Below are 17,908 nucleotides of genomic sequence, written 5' to 3'. Positions count from 1 at the left end.
ATCTCAATAATTTCAGTCATCAGTGCAGATTTTCAGTTTGGGGTTTTTTTCAGAGCTGTTTTTGTAGCCATACTCCATAGTCTGAAGTATGGCTGATTTGCCCTTAAAAAGCAAAGGGGAAAGTATTTCAGGTAGGGAAGATAAACAGTAGTAGTTCAAAAAGAGATCCTTTGCCCCATTTCTCTAGAATTTGTTACAGTAAAATTGCATTTAGTGGTACATTTTGATGTTATGATATTACTTAAAACCTGATTGACTAACGTAATTCATTTGGGAAATAACTTTTTGAAATCTACTCAGAGGTTGTATTTAAATCAGAATGTTAAGTTTTGAGGTTTGGGGTATTTTTATTTTTTTTCATGCGCATTCCGGGCCGCAGTTTGTCTGCTTCAGGAGAATCAGGTGCTTGTTTTTTGTGTTAGGCTTGTTAGCATTCCTGCTTCAAACTCCTGACTAATTAGCCTGGTTGCCAAAGCTCCTCCATCAGTGTATCAGATAGCACCAGCGTTTTTCTAGTTCAGACAGTGTAGCTGGATGTCTTAACCCTGTATGGTGCTGATTCCAGTTCATCCCACAGGAATGAGAAGCCAGGGTAACACAATCAAGTTTATCATTACTGAGTAGAACTTGGCTCAAACTTTACTGGCTGTGTCAGCATAGATACATGGCATGAACCTTGTTGCATTATGTAAAATTGATTCTGTTTTTATAGTTTCCTTTGATAGCCTCATCATACTAAAGCCTGATACTGAAATAGTAAAAATGCAGTGCTAATTACAAGAAATTAATCCAGACAGTGGTTCATTTAAAGGATTGTTGGTGTCGGGGTTTTTTTGTCCTGTAGTGAGAGTTTATTTATATTATTTCCTATATAAATACAGAGGTTATACTGAAAGCAAATAAATATGAATGTTTTGTCAAGTGAATGTGAGGTGGTTGAAGTGGGTATGGTTTCTGAGCTGCTCTACGTATTTGCTGGTGACAGCTTATCAATGGGCACCAGTTTGTCAAATCTGGGTTTTATTTGGTCTGTTGGTTCTTTGATTGAATCTTCAGCCTATGTCAGGAGTGTGAAGTTGCCACTGTAAGAGGTCAGAAACAGACAAAAAATTTGATTTAGTTTATACTAACTAGTATATGTACTTCTGGACACTAGAGAATCTGTATGGGAGGGAAATGTTAAGAATAATTTTATTTGTGCCATCTACAATAAAACTGTGATCAGCTTTCAGAAGACAGCCACAAGAAACCAGGCTTCATGAGTTTGATTGCTGGTGGAGATGTTTTTTTTCTGTAGTGCAGCTTTCTGCTGTAAGTAGATTGACATTTCTGTTAGAAATACTGAGTTTTCACTCAAAAAGAAGTATCTTTTCAGCTTTTAGTAGTTTCACAGATGAATTTGTCAACTACTTGTATTGTTATTTTTTATGGGTTTAAGACTGTTCCTAAGACATTCCAGTATCAGAGTTTTATTACAGAGGAAAAACTGTAATCTCTTTAAGCTTAGAGAAATTATCATGTAACTCTGGAATCTAACAGTTTGTATGCCTGTTATAGAAATAGCCTTAAGATTACAATATTCTAAATTTTACTTTGTGACTGTAGAAAATAATTTATCTAAATGCCATGTGGTTGTGGACTAAGTCTTTAAAATATTTGAGAGATTTGCCATTCCTGTAACAAACTACAGTTTCCCCTCAGCTCATCAGGACTGCCAGTCTCTCTCTGCTGGGCTGCTGCATTCCTGCTGCCTTCTTTGGTCTGGTGCTTATCTGGCTGTGTCAAGGCTCGCAGCCGAGCCAGCGTAGCCTGAGACAAAAGCAGTAAGAGCCCGCTGGCTTATCGTGCTGCAGGCAGGTACGTGCTGGTGCTGGGGCAGAAGTGGGAATGAAGTGTCCAGCTTGGCAGAGGTTGCTGTTTCGTGGTTCCTTCAAACTGACACAAGCTGCCAGCAGGAGAGTTTCCCCCAGCTGCTGGCTCTGACGATTTCCTGCACACTGAATGAAGGGAAGGGAAATATCTTCCGAGTTAACCTGATTCATGTTGCTGTACAGCTGCAGGATGCTGGTGCTTGGCATAAGAGAGGAGGTGGGAATGAGTGTGTCAGTATGAGGAAGTGCTTTCTGCAGCACTAGAGTTTCTGTTGCTGACTGTGTGTCTGCACTTTTAATGTTAACGTGAGTAAGGGCAGTCTTTTTTGTGGCCTGATTGATGTCTGAAGATATTTTAAATACAGGGATTGCAGCTCTGCAAGTAGCAATGACACTGAAAAATCAGACTTTCTAGTGCCTGAGCTTTCATTCTCACCCTTCAATTTTCCTGTTGTATTTTGGTTTGAGGTGGATGTAATAACCTGTTTCTTTTCCTCTAAATGGAACTGTTCAAAAGGAACAGTTTTTAACACAGTAAATAGTATGGAGAACTCTGATTTATTTCAGTGGGTTTTTAAGATGCATCTGAAAAGTGTTACAGGGGATTGTCCATACTTTTAATTCTTCTCTAAGTTTTCTGGTGTTGCTCCTTAGCAATTGTCTTAGTTGCACAACAGGTTGTAAATAAATAGTAGAAAGGTAAACAATATTTTATTTGAGGCCCATTGCTCTTTGTTATTTTTCCTCTTTTAAATATGTCATGTTAATTCAAAAGAGGCTTTGTTTGGTTTTGACTTGCTTTTAACCTGGTTTCAGGTATGATTGAGCTCTGCCTGTACCTCTCTCCTGTTGTTGGAGACCTTCAGGGTATTTTGACACATCAGATATACACCAATCATTTTCTGTTTCCTTAATGTCACATCACTGCCTTCAAACAGTTTTCCTAATCATAATAATAATAATAACAGCTTTCTTAACAAGCTTTTGTGGGGTATATTTTTTTTTCAGAGTATGTGTTGACAGTTGCTGCAAGGCCCTCAGTATAAGGGTACTGGGAGAGTCTCTATATGATACCAGCATTAATATAGTTTGTAACTGGTGGTATGTTTTAACTTGGGGATATGATTTAAATCTTCTGTAGCTTTATTGTTATTTTGAATGTAATCAGGCTGATGAATGATTAAATAGTTACCAAGCTGTTGGTAGTGCTTATTGTTGAAAGCATTTTTTGTTTGATTTCTTCAGTTGGCTGCAGGTTTCATTTTGTACAAAGAACAGATATGGGTGTGCTCTGGTTGATTGTGTAAATGCTGTCCACCGCAGCTTAACAAAGCACACCCTGCAGGGGGCAGGCAGCAGCTGTGCTGCAAGAGCTGTGCTGATTTTGCTGATCAGTACTGCTGGTTTGAAAATTAAGGATTGGGAGGTAATGTCTGTCATGCTTTTGAGGAGTGCCCTTGGCAAATTTTTAAATTTTTAATGAAAAGTTGCTTTTCGACTCATAAATCTTATGTGAAGACAGTTCATGTTGCTTGTGTAATAATATCTTTTGTAAAAGGCTATGAAAACTTTGGTGTATTCAGAATGAAGTAGGGTTGATGGCACCACAGAATGTGGCTCTGGTAAAAGACTATTCTGAAAACAACAGGTTTTGTTTTATTTTTAAGTCAGTAGGAGTCGCTTCATCTACCTGGTGTAGATGGAAACTTAATTTTTTGATCTGTGAGATGTAAGTTAACAGGAAAATATTGAAGATTACAATAGTGTTTGTTTAATCCCAAGAGTTTTTGTGTTAATTAGTCTTGCTGTTGGGGACAGATAAGCAGCAGGAAGCAGGGACAATGCATATAATGTATACAGTAAAATATCTACATCTGTGATAATTCAGGGTTCATATGGGCATTAAAGCTGCATTTAGGAAATTTAGTCCTTTTGTACTGGATGTGATAATTACAGACTTGAATTTTGGCCTTAGTTTAAGATTTTGTACTGTTTGTTATACAGTGTAGTGGCTTTTGCCTTGACTTCATTGCATTACATTTATATTGTGAAAGTGTTTGTAGTATCTCTTATCTTTTGGTTTTGAGGTTTTGTTTCAAAATGTAATGGGGTTGGTTCATAAGATGCAATTTTCCTCAGGAAAATAAAGAGGAGGTTTCACTTAGTTATGATCTTTGTGTTGTGGGTTATTGGTAATTCTCTTTGACAGAAAGGTCAGCTGTTGGTCCTGCTTCTGTGAACATTACAGTGTCTAAAGTGTGGCAGAATGAGTCATTCTGTAGTGGCAAGTCTTTGTTGATCCAGGTGTCAGAGGTTTGGAAGAGGAAGTAAAGCTGATGAAAATTATTTTTTTATAGGAGCTGTTTTTTCATCTGTATTGTCCTTCCTTTCTTCTGTTAGATTAAAGGTAGTCTTTTATCATGAAACTGCACTTTTTGAACTTAACTCAAAAACTGTAGCTTAACAAGAGCATTGTGTTTCTTTTTTACACAAGAAACAGTTTATAACAGTTAGCAGGATTTAAAAAAAACCACCCCAACTATTTGAAATTCCTTTTTAATAGTATTGTCTGTCCTCAAGTTTCAAGTTGGGTCATTATTGGAATTGAGTGCTAGAATTGGGAATGAGTGCTAGAAACCTCACCCTCATATAATTTCACAGTGCTTATTGCCTTACTGATTTAAATGGGTTTTAAAATATCATAGAACTTTTTTTTAAATATTCTTGTACTCATTAGAATTTCACATTGTTGCGTACATATGGCTTTTGGAGAGGCAAAGGAAGCAATTCCATTTTACTGTGTAGACTGACAACAGGTTAGATACAAAGGCATTATATGAATGTTTCAGAATATTCTGCAGTGATAATACTGTTGCTATGCTGACCTGTTATATCAGTATTGTGACCCGAATTCATTTGAAAGCAACTTGTATGTGCTTTAATTCTACTTTCTGCACTGTGGATTTGTTTTATTGTTGTTTATATTCTATTAGCAAAACTCCTGAGCAGCAAGCACATGTACCTGAATAGTAATTGCAGCTTAGTTCTCTGTAGATTTTTGCTTGCAGAATTTGAATGGGGCACGAAGAAAGATGTGATGTTCTTAGTGCTGGATTTCGGTATTTTCTAGATGCAGTCATGCAGAATGTGCTTGCGAGGCAAACAATGTTATCAATGCAGCTGAAAGAGATCAAAGCCTCTTGGAGGGGGCGCAGATGAGGATTTCTGAAGGGAAGCTTGTATATTCTCTGCTGCTCCAGAGACTGAATAGTTCACAGAATGGGTAGTGTGTAATACTCTTTAAGTATTGAAGTATGTAGTGTTTTGTGATGCATACAGGTGGGATAGGAGTTTTAACAGCCTATAGGTATTCTTTGCTGGCTTGTGGGAGTAGTAGTTAAATCATTGCTGTGCCCTACATATTGTGATAAATACTCTCATTATCTCTGACACTTTAAAGCAAGGGTTTCCTTTCTCATGTGAGCATGGCTGTAGATTATGGTTCCTGGATATTACTGTTTTGTTTGCAGAAGCTTCTCAGATTCTTCAGGAAGTTCAGGTTTCCCTGCTGCAAGTCCCATTGTGTCACATTGCAGGCTTTTTCTGAGCTTCATGTACAGTGCAATCTTTTTATCTCTTACTACTTGTTTTCCATATACCTTCTTGACTACTATATTCATGTGTAAAAAGCGTGGGATGATTGGCAGAAAGAGAGGTTTGGACGTGGGGTTTTTTTGGGGTTTTTTTTGGTGGTTTTTTTTTTTTTTTTTTTTTTTTTTTTTTTTTTTTTTTTTTTTGGTGGGGATTTTCTTTGTTTTGGATTGCCAAAGTATTAAACACCTTTGCCTTCCATAATTATTAACACTTTTCACATGTATATATAACCACTCTTTGTAATTGGAGAGGGGAGCTTGAGATGCTCTTCCCTCCATCCTTTATTTACTTGGATTTCTCTGTAGCATAACTTCAAATGAGTGATCCTGATTATTACTCATTAAAGTAATAATGCTTTACTGCTTTAAAGCAGAAATCCACCCTTGACAGTAAGTAACTGGGAACTAGATTTAAAGATCAAACTGTTTTGAGAAGCCAGAGTCACTTTTGTGAAGCCTCATGGAAAAAGTTGGAGGGAATTTATATGATAACTTATGCCTCACATCTTCAGTTTTAAGTGTGACTTGGGTGCTCTGTGTGACTGACTTCATTATGTATTAAAGTTTGTTTGCTTCCTGCTTTTGTAGTGCTCCTTTTCATTTAATGACGGTCTGAGGTCCTCAAGGGGAATGTCAGAGGAGAGTGATAGCATGGAGAAGGCAGATGTTTTCTAAGAATGTTTAATGGAAGCTTTTCACAAGATTTTGTAGAATTATGAAGTAGTTTCACTTTATGAAAGTGTTTCAGGTGTTTCATTCTGATGCTTTTGTGCGTTTGTATTTTTGTTTTCTGAAGACACATTTTTGGAACATTTGTTCCATTGGTTTTAAAGCAGTTGCTGCCTGTCATTGACTTTATGCAAAAAGTCATAACTGGACATTTGAAATGCTTCTATGAACTCTTTCCTTTGTGCCTAATGAAGAGGAGGTGCAGCTTACTTTTTTTGTAAAACAGGAAAACAATGGTTAACTGGAAACTATTATGTAAGTTGAAACCTTTTGAGTAGGATATGTTTTGGAAACTACCATAACTTCATTTGATACTAATAAAAAGGAATAATTGTGCTTTGTATTTGAGGAAAGTTGCCTTTATTATTTGAAAGGCCTAAAAAGCTGACTTTCGCTGTATGATCTCCAAAATATGTTTTGCGGACTAGATGATCAGAATTAAAATTTTGTGAAAATTGACTGTACTTGTGTGGCTGAAGACTGGTCTGTATCCTTGCATTCCTGCATGATCCTTGAACTTGTACTGCAGATACACAAAATACCAAATGTGATCGATATTAGATTGCTTAAATTGCTTATCATGCATATAAACTCCTGAGAGGAATTTAGGAGTGTTTATACACTTAAGTAATCAGTCACTCTTGAAATCCAGAAAACATTTTCATTTCTTTTTGATAAAGGACAGTTCTTATCTTTGGAGAAAGATAGATAGTTTCAAGAGATCTGTAAGTGTTTTGGGGAGATTCCTTCACCTACAAGAATATATCAGGGAATAATAGATACAGAAGTATCTACCTGGTTTAGGACAAGGAATTCTTGTTCTTCAGCCTCTTTCCCTGACACAGAAACTGCAGTGAATGTGCCTAGCATTCTTAACAGAGAAATTCAGTTGTGAATGAGTTTGAGGATGAAACACAAAACTCTGAAAAATAAACACTTTAATGCAGAGTTAGAGTGGAGAGTGGAAATTTAAGTGCAGTGCTTGCCTTGTTGTCTGAGTGTGAGTGGTGGCATCTGTTTCTGTGCAGTTGGGATTTATCTGCTAAGCATGTGGCTGCAAAGTTAAATGTGGCTTGAACTGCAGCTATACACACACACAAACACGACATCAAAAAAATGATGAAGACTAGAAGGGATCTTTTTGGTTTTTTTGGTCTCCTATTTCCTGATTTTTTTGAAATGTGAAACCAATTACTTCCATGTCATCAAATACTTTTATTTAAATCTATAATAATCCAAGCAATGCCCCAAGGTACAGTTTGGAATGTAATGGAAATTAAACATTAAAATGACTTTTATATGGAGAAGTGATAGAAGATTGTGATGCTGTTGTGCAGTCTTCTGTTTTTAGCAGAAAACTTTGGAAAAAGTAGAGGGGAGGGGAGGGGACAAGGACATGGTTTGTGGAGACACAGCTTGAGAAGCTGCTGTAGAAGAGATTGGGGGGGGGATAATGGACAGTCAGTGGTCACTGCACTCAGTTGTTTTTATATCCAGGTTGTCAAATGCCAATATTAGGAAAACACATTACTTCATTTTGGAAAATGAAAACAAAACTTGCTTATACAGACATTGTATCTTGAGAATTCAGAATACACTTTTGTCTCATCTGCTTTGTTAGTACCTGGAAGCAGAAATAAGTTGTAACTTGCAATATTATTGATATTACTAATATTAACAACAACAACATGGTAGTTTAGAAAGCTTCCTGGATTGTTTCTTACATCTTCTCTGAATGGACCTTTGCTCTGCAGTCTGTACTGTGTTGTTAAAATATCTGCAGATTAAAAGCATGGCTACTTGGCAGTAGAATGTGTCCTCAGTAAAATAATCTGCTCTCCCTAAAAAAAAAAAAAAAACAAAAAAACAAACAAACAAATAAAACAAAACAAAAAAAACCTTTGAAAAAAAAGCTACTTGAATCTTGTCTCATTATGTACTCACACAGTACATACTGCATGGAAAAGATTAGGAATGTGCTCATTTTCTCTTTTAAAATTCTTGCTTCAGCAGTACCTTGAGATGGTGGTGGGGTGAGATGGGGTCTCATTTAGAACATTTATTTCCCTTGTATAAAGGGAAATAAGTGTTCTAAATGAGACATGATTGTTTCATGATACTTCTGCTGAAGGCTTATGTGTTGTGTTTTGCAACGATCAAACAAGTGGATTGAAACTTAAAATCGATTATAAAAATACTGTGGCTGTTTTGTGGAGCATCACGGTTAAGGAGTATTAGCAGGAGAGGCAACCACTTAAACCAAATCTATACAAAAGTGTGCATGGAATGTGGCTTGGAATATTACCTGTGAGAATGCTCTGCTTTCTAGAGATCATGACATGCTTAGATTCTGGCAAAAAGTACAGAATTTCCCAAGCCAGTTGGAGATGCAGCATACCAGCCCTAGGAAGGCTTGGTAAAGCTAAAAGGGGCAAGTAAGAGCCAAGTGCCTGTGCCTGCTGAGAGTTAAAGATGCTGTGCTGGAGGTACAGACCAAAAGCATGCCAGCTATCGAGGGAAGTGTGAAAGGAAGCTGGCATGACTGAACATCAGGCAAAGATAATTACTAGAAAGCTGAAATAGTATCCAAATGAGGAAAAAAGCTGAAGTAGTATCCAAATGAGGAAAATTGTAAGGATGTAAAATCTGATAAGTAGATTATAAAAGCATGAGATAAAAAAAATATAAAAAATTGAGGAATGCTTTCATCCAAATGAGGAAAAAAGCTGAAGTAGTATCCAAATGAGGAAAATTGTAAGGATGTAAAATCTGATAAGTAGAATATAAAAGCATGAGATAAAAAAATATATATAAAAAAATGAGGAATGCTTTCAAGTCAGCATTTGTTAAGAGAGAAAAAGGCAGGAAAGCAAGTTACTAGAACTAGAGAATCTTCATCCAATAACTGAAGGAAGTGAGGGATGAAGTAATTTTGTAAGTGGTCTGTAATGGCTCTGTTAGGTGGACACCTTCAGGTCGTTGGATGCAAATGCACTGTGAAACCAGTATTACAAAGGGTGTTCACTGATGTTCTGTGTGAGAAGAAACTGCATTAACCTACAGAATTCATGGACACGTGGTGTCTGTTATAACATCTTGTAGAAAGGTCAGCAGGACTTAGAAGAGAAGCTGTGCTTCAGACCTTTTGGAACTCATGGAAGGAGTTACCAAGAGCACCTGTAAGGGAAGCTCCAATTCACTATGATAGCTAGGATTTCCAGAAGTCATTTAGTAGCCTTCTGCATGAGAGGGGTAAGTCCTTGTATGGATAATTAGTTAATAATTTGATATATATAATTAAAGACAAGAAATGAAGTAGACAGGATGCTTTTGAGAGGTGAGTAGTAGCTGTTACAAAAATGTTCACAGCTGAAGAATTATACCCATGGTCATATAAACTGCAGTTAAATTCTGAGTGTTTGTAGAGGTGGGAGCTAACTGGAGGAATGTGGAAACTGTAACTTCTTGCAGGAAGGAACTCTGGAAGGAACACTGTATTACTAAGTACAATACATAGTTCTGTGGGAACAGCAGTGCAGGCTCTGAAAGATTAATTCTGTAAATTGTTCAGATAGCAACAGAGAATAAAACACAATTGGCCATTGTCAAGGTCCATAGTGCATTTCATTGGACTGCTGTGTTGGTGTAGGCTTGGGAATATCCTGAGCAGAACAGTTCTTATTTCTGCATGTATCTAGTTGACACAGATGTTTGTCTAAGTGTAGATTATTTGACTTCTTAATTCCTTTTTAAATATTCTTATGTTTTCATTTCTTTTTGCAAAGGTCTTCTGAATGATAGAGTAGCTTCAGTAAATATCTTGATTCTTTGCTGTTCAAAGAAGCATTGTAATGCGTGTCCTGTGATCAGATGTAGTACTGGAAAGGGCTGTGCCTAGCATGAAATCTATCACTGTGCTCAACACCTAAGGATTTGCCTATTTCAAAGCCTCTGGAGAGTGAAGACAGGAGCAGTGATTATTAAACTGTAGAGTAAACTTGACAAAGTCAGCTGGAGACTTGAATATCCTTGATTTCCCTTGAGTGCAGGGCCCCATGATTGCTGGGATTTATGCAAGGGGCAAAAGTTGGCCAGGTGGAGACCACTGGGGAACTAAAATTTGGATTTGGAGTTGTTGTTCAGACTGGTAGTGGAGTAGCATAAGCAGACAGTATCCTCCTGAAGTTTGGTGTGCTGCAGTAGAGCATAGGCAATGGAAATCACTTGAGGATGTGAAATTACAATAGTTTGAACAAATTCCCTTTGCTGTTGTAGTGTAGCCACCTGGCTGACAGCTGCAGTCCCTTTCTTCCCCTCGTGTTGGTGCTGAAGCTTTTTTCCCCCACTGAGTGCTTAGGGAGCTGTACCAAAGAATAACCTTTCTTAAAATAAAAAGTAGAAGCAAGTCAATGGTTTAGCTTCCTTAAAAGGCTGCTTCTGGGACAAACAGATGCCACCATGAGACAGGAGTGCCTGAAGGGGTGAAAACAGGAGAGAAAAGATGATCCTGTGGGTTCTGTGACAGCAAGCTGTTCTCATGAAGACACGCTGCTGTTCCTTGAGCATGCACTTTTACAGACTTGGGCTGCAGGGGCCTATTCTCAGTCTTCAAGATGTCTCTAGGTTTTAGAAAAGATGTTTTATTAATTCTCCTGAATATACCTGTAAATTTGAATACTTAAAAGATTCAAGTTCAGTATTTTCAATAATAGATAATCCTTAATTTCTTTTTGCAGGATAGCTTTTCAAGTTTATAGTTTCCTGGTTTTTAATTCTACTATTATGAAAATTTTGAAAACCAGTGTAATATTTGGTGGTCTGATATTTTCATAATAAATTTGTAACAAATAATAAAAGAACTCTGAACCTTATAAATGTTACCCAGCACTCAGATTTATATTTTTATTTCTTTACAGGATCTCGAGTTTCATGGAGTAATGAGATTCTACTTTCAAGACAAAGCAGCTGGAAATTTTGCAACAAAATGTATCCGTGTCTCCAGTACAGCCACAACTCAAGATGTCATAGAAACTCTTGCAGAGAAGTTTCGACCAGACATGCGAATGTTGTCATCCCCTAAATACTCACTTTATGAAGTGCATGTCAGTGGAGGTTTGTATTTATTCATTAAGTCCTTCCTGCATCCTCACCACCATTATATCTACTCCCAGCCAAAGTATCTTTATATTTGCCCTCAGTTTCTGAACCACATGAGACTTGGGTTTTTTGTTCTTAAATATGTTGCTGTTAATTGTTTTTGGGGAGTGGTTTTCAAAACCTGATTATGCATACTAGGCCTGCAGTTAATGTAAGATTTGATTATGATTTTTAAAATGCTGTGATTGACATCCGGTTAGTGTGTTGACATTTGTGAGAGAGTTGCTATTTTTAGGATTAGTAGGTAAAGACTAAATTTATAATGGCAGACTAGGATTGTTAAATTGACCAGTTGAGAGTACAACTTCTGTTCTTTGACATTGTGGGCCTGTGATGGTAATCTTGTAACTCATGTTTTTTTACTGCTGAAATGGGGAAGTTCAGCTTAATATTGTTTGAAGCCACTGTGTTTCTTAAACAGATCCTCTGATGTTACCTGTGGAGAACTTGGATATCTAAATAGTCTTTGGTACTGCTAAAATTTGTCTGTTTCAGATCAGAAGGTGATAGTGTGGGTGGTGGTGGTGGGGACAGATAAAAGAGAAACTATCTTTTGGTTGTGGTTTTTATTTTTGTACTTAAGAAGTATACACAAGTGCTTGAACAACCTTAAATACTGCATTTGAACGACTGAAAAGAATTTTTTTTTCTGCTTTAGATTTCTGTAAAAGTCTGTTAGTGCTGTACCTATAGTCAAAATGAAATTGTTTTCTTTGCGGAACAAGTTCCTGATTTTTAAAAGATGATTGAGGCATACAAGGTCAATAGGAGTGTTTCTTACTGAACAAAATAACCACAAAGACATCATTGTTTTCCTGGGCATATGTACTGTCTCCTCCTTTTCAAAGGGAAAGTCAAATGGCAAGACTTCTTAAGTTTTTAACCACTCTGTCAGTTGTTTTTTCATATACTTAAAATAGATGTAATACTCTAAATGAAATTTTGTCTTGGATCTGAATAATGTCGTGGGGGCTTTTGATTTGTTTTATTGTTTAAATTTTGTAATCTTGTTTATTTTTGTGCAGTCTTTTTAGGATAGTATTTTTGGGCTGCAACCAGACTGTGGTCTACTTTAAAAAGTAAATTTAAAAGTAAATTTAAAACAAGAAAAATGAGTATTTACAAGGCCCAGGATGTTACAAAGTGCTAAGCATTTCAATTCTAAATCTGACTTCTCCTCCAGAGTGGTAATGTTGTGTTCCAAGACCTAGTTCTGACAAAGGAGTTATGTGTGACTACTTTATGGGGACATTTAGCTTATGTAGATAGATGGAACACTTGGGCTTGTTGCTGGAAAGGAGACATGCAATTAATTCTACATTCCCAAGCTTGCTTTCTGTCCCTGTACTTAAGAGGGAAACATCAACTGATGTGTTCTGTTAAGCAAACCTTTTATTGAAAGCTTAACTTACTTCAAACTATCTTTGCTCTTGAGATACCAAGTAATTGTTTCTGCTTTTCATTTTTTTGAAGAAGAAAGAAGATTAGATGTGGATGAGAAGCCTCTTGTTGTACAGTTAAACTGGAACAAAGATGATCGCGAGGGAAGGTTTGTCCTCAAGAATGAAAATGATACACTTCCTCCAAAGGTGAGTCTCTACAGAGCATGCTAGTGCTAACAGCAGTTTTGAAATCTCTGGGGTTTGGTTATATAGGAAAACATAACTTTCACTTTTCTAATTCCTGAAAACAACTGCTGCTCATGACCTTCAATATCTGGAGCAAGTATTTTTAAATACTTGAAGTGCATCTTTGCGACACAGCTCTTTTGTTATCTTTAGATGGCTGGTGATGCTGTGATCCGTGTAGCTGTCTAGTACTGGAGCATGCCTAGAGAACTTAAAGCTTGCTTTGTTCTATTATGATGACTTGAAAAATGCCTCCAATAGTATATGGTGCCGCATACCAGGAGGTAATCCTGTCTCTTGCAAAGCTTTTAAAAGGGAGTGCCAGGGGGAGTTATAGAGCTAAAAATTATTACCTCCTTAGGTAACATTCTCTTTCTTGAAAAAAATGATGGAAGACTTTTTCCTTTTGTGCAGGGTTTTTTGATTTGGTTTGGTTTTGCTTTTTTGGTTTTTGATTATTTTTTTCTCTTACAAATGGAAAATGAATGAGTTGCCAACATCAGCTGTACAAAAATTTGCTTTAATATTAGCAATTTAAACATTAAATTAGATTAGATTAGATTAGATGAGATTAGGCTCCTGAAGTAATATAATTGTATATATGTAGCTTGTTTGCCTATAGCTATGGAAAAACATGCTATTCAGTGTGGACTGTCTTAAGGCGAGTTTTTGATCTTGTGCTGAGCACTAAATTTCCTTTGCTTTTGGAACTAGAGCTTGTTAATTTTAGAAGTGCTTTGGGTATAGGGATGTGAGTCTGTACTGGGCATTTGACTACAGGATACATCCATGTTACAGGGCGGAAGGGAAAGTTAATGATGCCTTGCACTATATGTACCAGCCCTGCTATTCCTATTAATTGAATTAAGTGATTTGCAATCTTCCTTCTCTATTTTCTTTGCTTCCTGATAGAAATGAGAAAATCTGCATCTTCTTTCTCTCATGCTCTGTAATCTTTACAGAAGGCAAATGAGCCTAGGATTGCAGGTATCATGTGTATGCAAGGAGCAGGAATTGAAGAACACAATGCTGGAATGACAGCTTGGAAAAATATACCACTGGGGAAAAGTCTTCTGTAATGTTTTTCCTTCTGCAGTTTATTCTTATCTGGTGCTCCAACACAGTTGCCTTGAAAGCAGATTAAGCACAGCACTGTTACAGAGTATTTTTACTCAGAAGCAAAAATTTCTTTTGCAGCTTCAGTTAATCTTTTGAGGCCAAGTAGATAGCAGGCATTATTTAAGTAAAAATCTGCAGTTCATTCACTTGGTTGGGTACAATTAGTTCGTACCTTCTTGGGAATGTGACATTATATTTGCCTTCTCTGTGTTTCCCTTGAGAGCATTAGTCCCATCGCTGTGTAATGGAGTGTTGGCTTTGGGTCAGTGATACTGTGTCTTAAACAGGTTCATCTGCAAAGTTAAAATCAATGCTAACTTTTCTTTGGATTGAAATTGATGGAAGCTGTTTTAAACTCATTTATTTCAGAAAGCTCAGAGTAATGGGCCTGAAAAGCAAGAAAAAGAGGGAGTAATTCAGAATTTCAAGCGAACTCTCTCAAAAAAAGAAAAAAAGGAAAAAAAGAGGCGTGAAAAAGAGGCATTGCGACAAGCATCAGATAAAGATGATAGACTTCTTCATGGGGATGATATGTAAGTGGCTTTAACTTATTTTTTAAAACTTAAATGATAGTTGTTTTTAAGTGCATTTGCAAAAGAAAGTGTGACATGCACACACATGCTAACTCAGCTTTCCCATCCTTTGCAGTATTGGAAATCAGAATAAAGTTAGTAAAGTAAATCACAATAAAGCTAGTTATGTAAAGTTTCTTTAATGTCTTTCCTCCTGTCCCTGTGTTTAAGAGGTAGAAGACTTCTTGTTTTCTTTAAAAACTAGCAGCTAGTAGTCCTTAAATTTATATCAGGTGAGCATGGGTATACGAACAGCATTAACTATGTAGCAAAAGTATTAAAAGTGAAATTCATGTAGAAACCATCTTACAATAACTTAAATGAGCTCCTGTGTCTATGAATCCTGTTGCTTTTTTATCCTATGTGAAATAATAAGGATGTATCTATTTTAAGCTCTTAATGACATTCTTTTTATTTAAACTAACTTGGCAGTGAGAATTTTCGCCTTGCAGCTGAGGTTTACAAAGATATGCCTGAGACCAGCTTCACTCGCACAATATCCAATCCTGAGGTGGTCATGAAACGGCGACGACAGCAAAAACTAGAGAAGAGAATGCAGGAGTTTCGCAGTTCTGATGGCAGGCCAGACTCAGGTAGCTGAAGTTCTTCTGCTGAAGTTATAAACATTTTACCAAGAGAATGTTCTTAAGACCAGCAACTCCTGTAAATTTGACTTTTGCTTTCTCCAACATTTTTTGTACATGGCTGGTTTATCTGGTGTGAAATTGAACAAAGGGTTTGTGAAGGTAGGATTCCACAGGGGGATGTTCCATTGTGAGTGCAAGTCAAAGCTTTCAGTGGTGGGCAGATTGAGACAGTGTGCTTATTGAGCTTGCTAGCAGTAGTGCTAAACTGGGAAAAAGGAAGGATGGACTTAGCCTGGCAAACTGAGGAGGTTGGCTGAGATAACTGACATTCCTTGTACTAAGAATGAGCTGAATGACCTGATAGAAAATTCAATCAGTAGTGTAAATAAAGGATGTAAAGGACTGATTGTTCTGCCTAAAGGATTCTGGTAGATCTTGTGAATAATAGTGATTAAGTATTTCTCATTCATGCCATGGGGACATAACAATGATTGTATATACACCATTAGAAAACAACAAGTGAAGCTATGTTAGAACTGCTAAAATCTGAAATTATTATCTGTTCATGGAAGAGTAGTGAAGAAAGAGTTAGAGGTGTAGAGAGCATTGTCCTGAAGGAAATCTTAAATGGGCTTGTTAAAGAAAGGGGAGGTCAGCACAGACTTACTGACAAGATGGTAAAGGTCTGTTCATCAACCAGTCATTGACATTATTTCATTGTAACTTCATGCAATACTAAGCATGGTGAAACATTAGGAAAACACTTCATTAGATAAATTACAGAAATATCCCTGGAGATTTTTACCAGTGGAGAGATAAATCTATTTTGAGGATATTACATAATTTTTCTTTTACTAGTAGAATAATGAAGCTATTTCTGAAAGGGTTTGTTCTTATATTTTGTTAGAAACATAATGAATTACTTCATGTCTGTCATTTTATTCTGTGGTTTAATTGTTAATTCCATTTGGTTTCCAAGGTGGGACACTGAGAATTTATGCAGACAGTTTAAAACCAAATATACCATACAAGACAATCCTGCTGTCCACTACAGATACTGCAGACTTTGCAGTTATCGAAGCACTGGAAAAATATGGCCTGGAAAAAGAAAATCCCAAGGATTATTGTATTGCTCGTGTAAGTTTCTAAAACACAATCTTCTCACATTTAAGTTTGATTGTTTTTTTTTTTTTTCTTGCAGTAGCTTCCAAGCTAAATAGAATGACTCAGATAGTTCTGTGATTAAATCCTCCCCCCCCCCCCCCAAAATCTAACAGCCTCAGGAATTGTGTAGTGACATATCAGATTTTTTGTTTTTAAAACTTTAATCTTCCAGTTGTTTTGCTTGCTGTACAGGAAAACATTAATACTGAAAATGACATATTTCTTCATTGGGCATTTTTATGGATTTTATACCACTAAATGTGCTGGTGATTCACAGATGTGTAAGCTAATAGTTCATCCTGTGGATACCTAAATCTGTGCACAAAACTATTTCCCTGAACTAAGAATGTCCTCTCTGAAGTGGAAGTGCTGAGGTGAGCTCCATTGTAAAAGGTGTATGTTGTGTGCTGTTTCATTAAACCTTGCAGTGGTAGCTGACCCTCACTACAAATCAGAAAAGATTAAAGGGACGCTCCTAATTTCAGAATTTAATTATTTTAGGAGTTCTAAACGAATTGCATAGAATTGTTATTTCTTAGAGAAGTGGCTTTAATCAAAAAGTCCCATGGGCACTACTGATTAAAGATTACAAACTTCTGACCGTGTTGTCTTCTCAGGGAGAACAGTGAGGCTTGAAAACAATATTTTTTGAGTTCAGTGTTTGATTACATTTTTGGCTATGACGTGTCTAATAAACTTGCATTTTTGCTCCTTAAAATGTTGGAAAAATGGGAAAAAAGTTTTGTTTCTTACAATACTATGGTGGTTTGGGAGAATCGTGGGCTACAGCAGAGACACTGAGACTAAATTTGGAAGATAGTTTTACTTTTTTCTGCTTAGTTCAGACTTATGATGCCTGAACTAAAAAATTAAAAAATCTTTGAGTATTAGGGAATTTATTGGACTAATTGCACCTTTACCCAGGAAACTATTGAAAGTTATTCTTTTTGTAATGGTGGTGTTCCCCCTTAGATCCTATTTTCTGATCTTGTGTGGCGATGTTTATTGTAGAAAATAGTCTGGGGAACCTTGCTTTGATCTTGGCAAAGGTTAATGAAGTCATTGCTGCAAAAGAAATGTTTTTATATTAGTTTTTTGGGAAGTACTTCTGGAAAATATTTTGTGTTTCCTGAGTAGCACATCTTCATACAGTGTGTCTGAACTGATGTCAGTTGTGTGCTTATGTTTACATTTGACATACAGGAATGGTCTGCATTGACTAATAGCAGATCTGTTTCAGTAACTCTTGCGTATAGGAGACCTTATTTGCTCACAGTAAGTTGTTGTAGTTGGCTAAAATCTGCTTAATTCTTCTTTTATTCATCAAGTTGAATATTTTAAGTCTAGATTTTAAAATCTACTTTTTCCTGATGTTTTATAAAGCTGCTTTCCTTGCTTGAAACATGAAAATACCCAAGAATTAGCCTG

The 17,908-nt window shown here is 36.6% G+C and overlaps 1 protein-coding gene across 23 annotated transcripts in view; it reads left to right on the top strand.

The window, feature by feature from the left end:
• The window catches only part of AFDN (afadin, adherens junction formation factor), a 115,487-nt gene that overhangs the window by 22,649 nt on the left and 74,930 nt on the right, over positions 1–17,908 (top strand). For 15 of the 23 annotated variants that reach the window (XR_010027120.1, XM_063151742.1, XM_063151732.1 and 12 more), the window contains exons 2-6: positions 11,170–11,365; positions 12,884–12,999; positions 14,527–14,690; positions 15,162–15,322; positions 16,296–16,453. Coding sequence is in view for 22 of the 23 variants with exons in the window: in XM_063151742.1 (XP_063007812.1) it covers positions 11,170–11,365; positions 12,884–12,999; positions 14,527–14,690; positions 15,162–15,322; positions 16,296–16,453 (795 nt within the window). In the remaining variant the exon portion in view is untranslated. The remainder of the gene's footprint in view (positions 1–11,169; positions 11,366–12,883; positions 13,000–14,526; positions 14,691–15,161; positions 15,323–16,295; positions 16,454–17,908) is intronic. The other 8 variants (XM_063151749.1, XM_063151735.1, XM_063151743.1 and 5 more) reach the window with 1 other exon arrangement.

The sequence above is a fragment of the Melospiza melodia genome, chromosome 3, assembly GCF_035770615.1.
Source record: "Melospiza melodia melodia isolate bMelMel2 chromosome 3, bMelMel2.pri, whole genome shotgun sequence".
NCBI classification, from domain to species: Eukaryota; Metazoa; Chordata; class Aves; order Passeriformes; family Passerellidae; genus Melospiza; species Melospiza melodia.
Note: the sequence above shows the minus strand (reverse complement) of the source record. Positions and strands in the feature narration are given on the sequence as shown.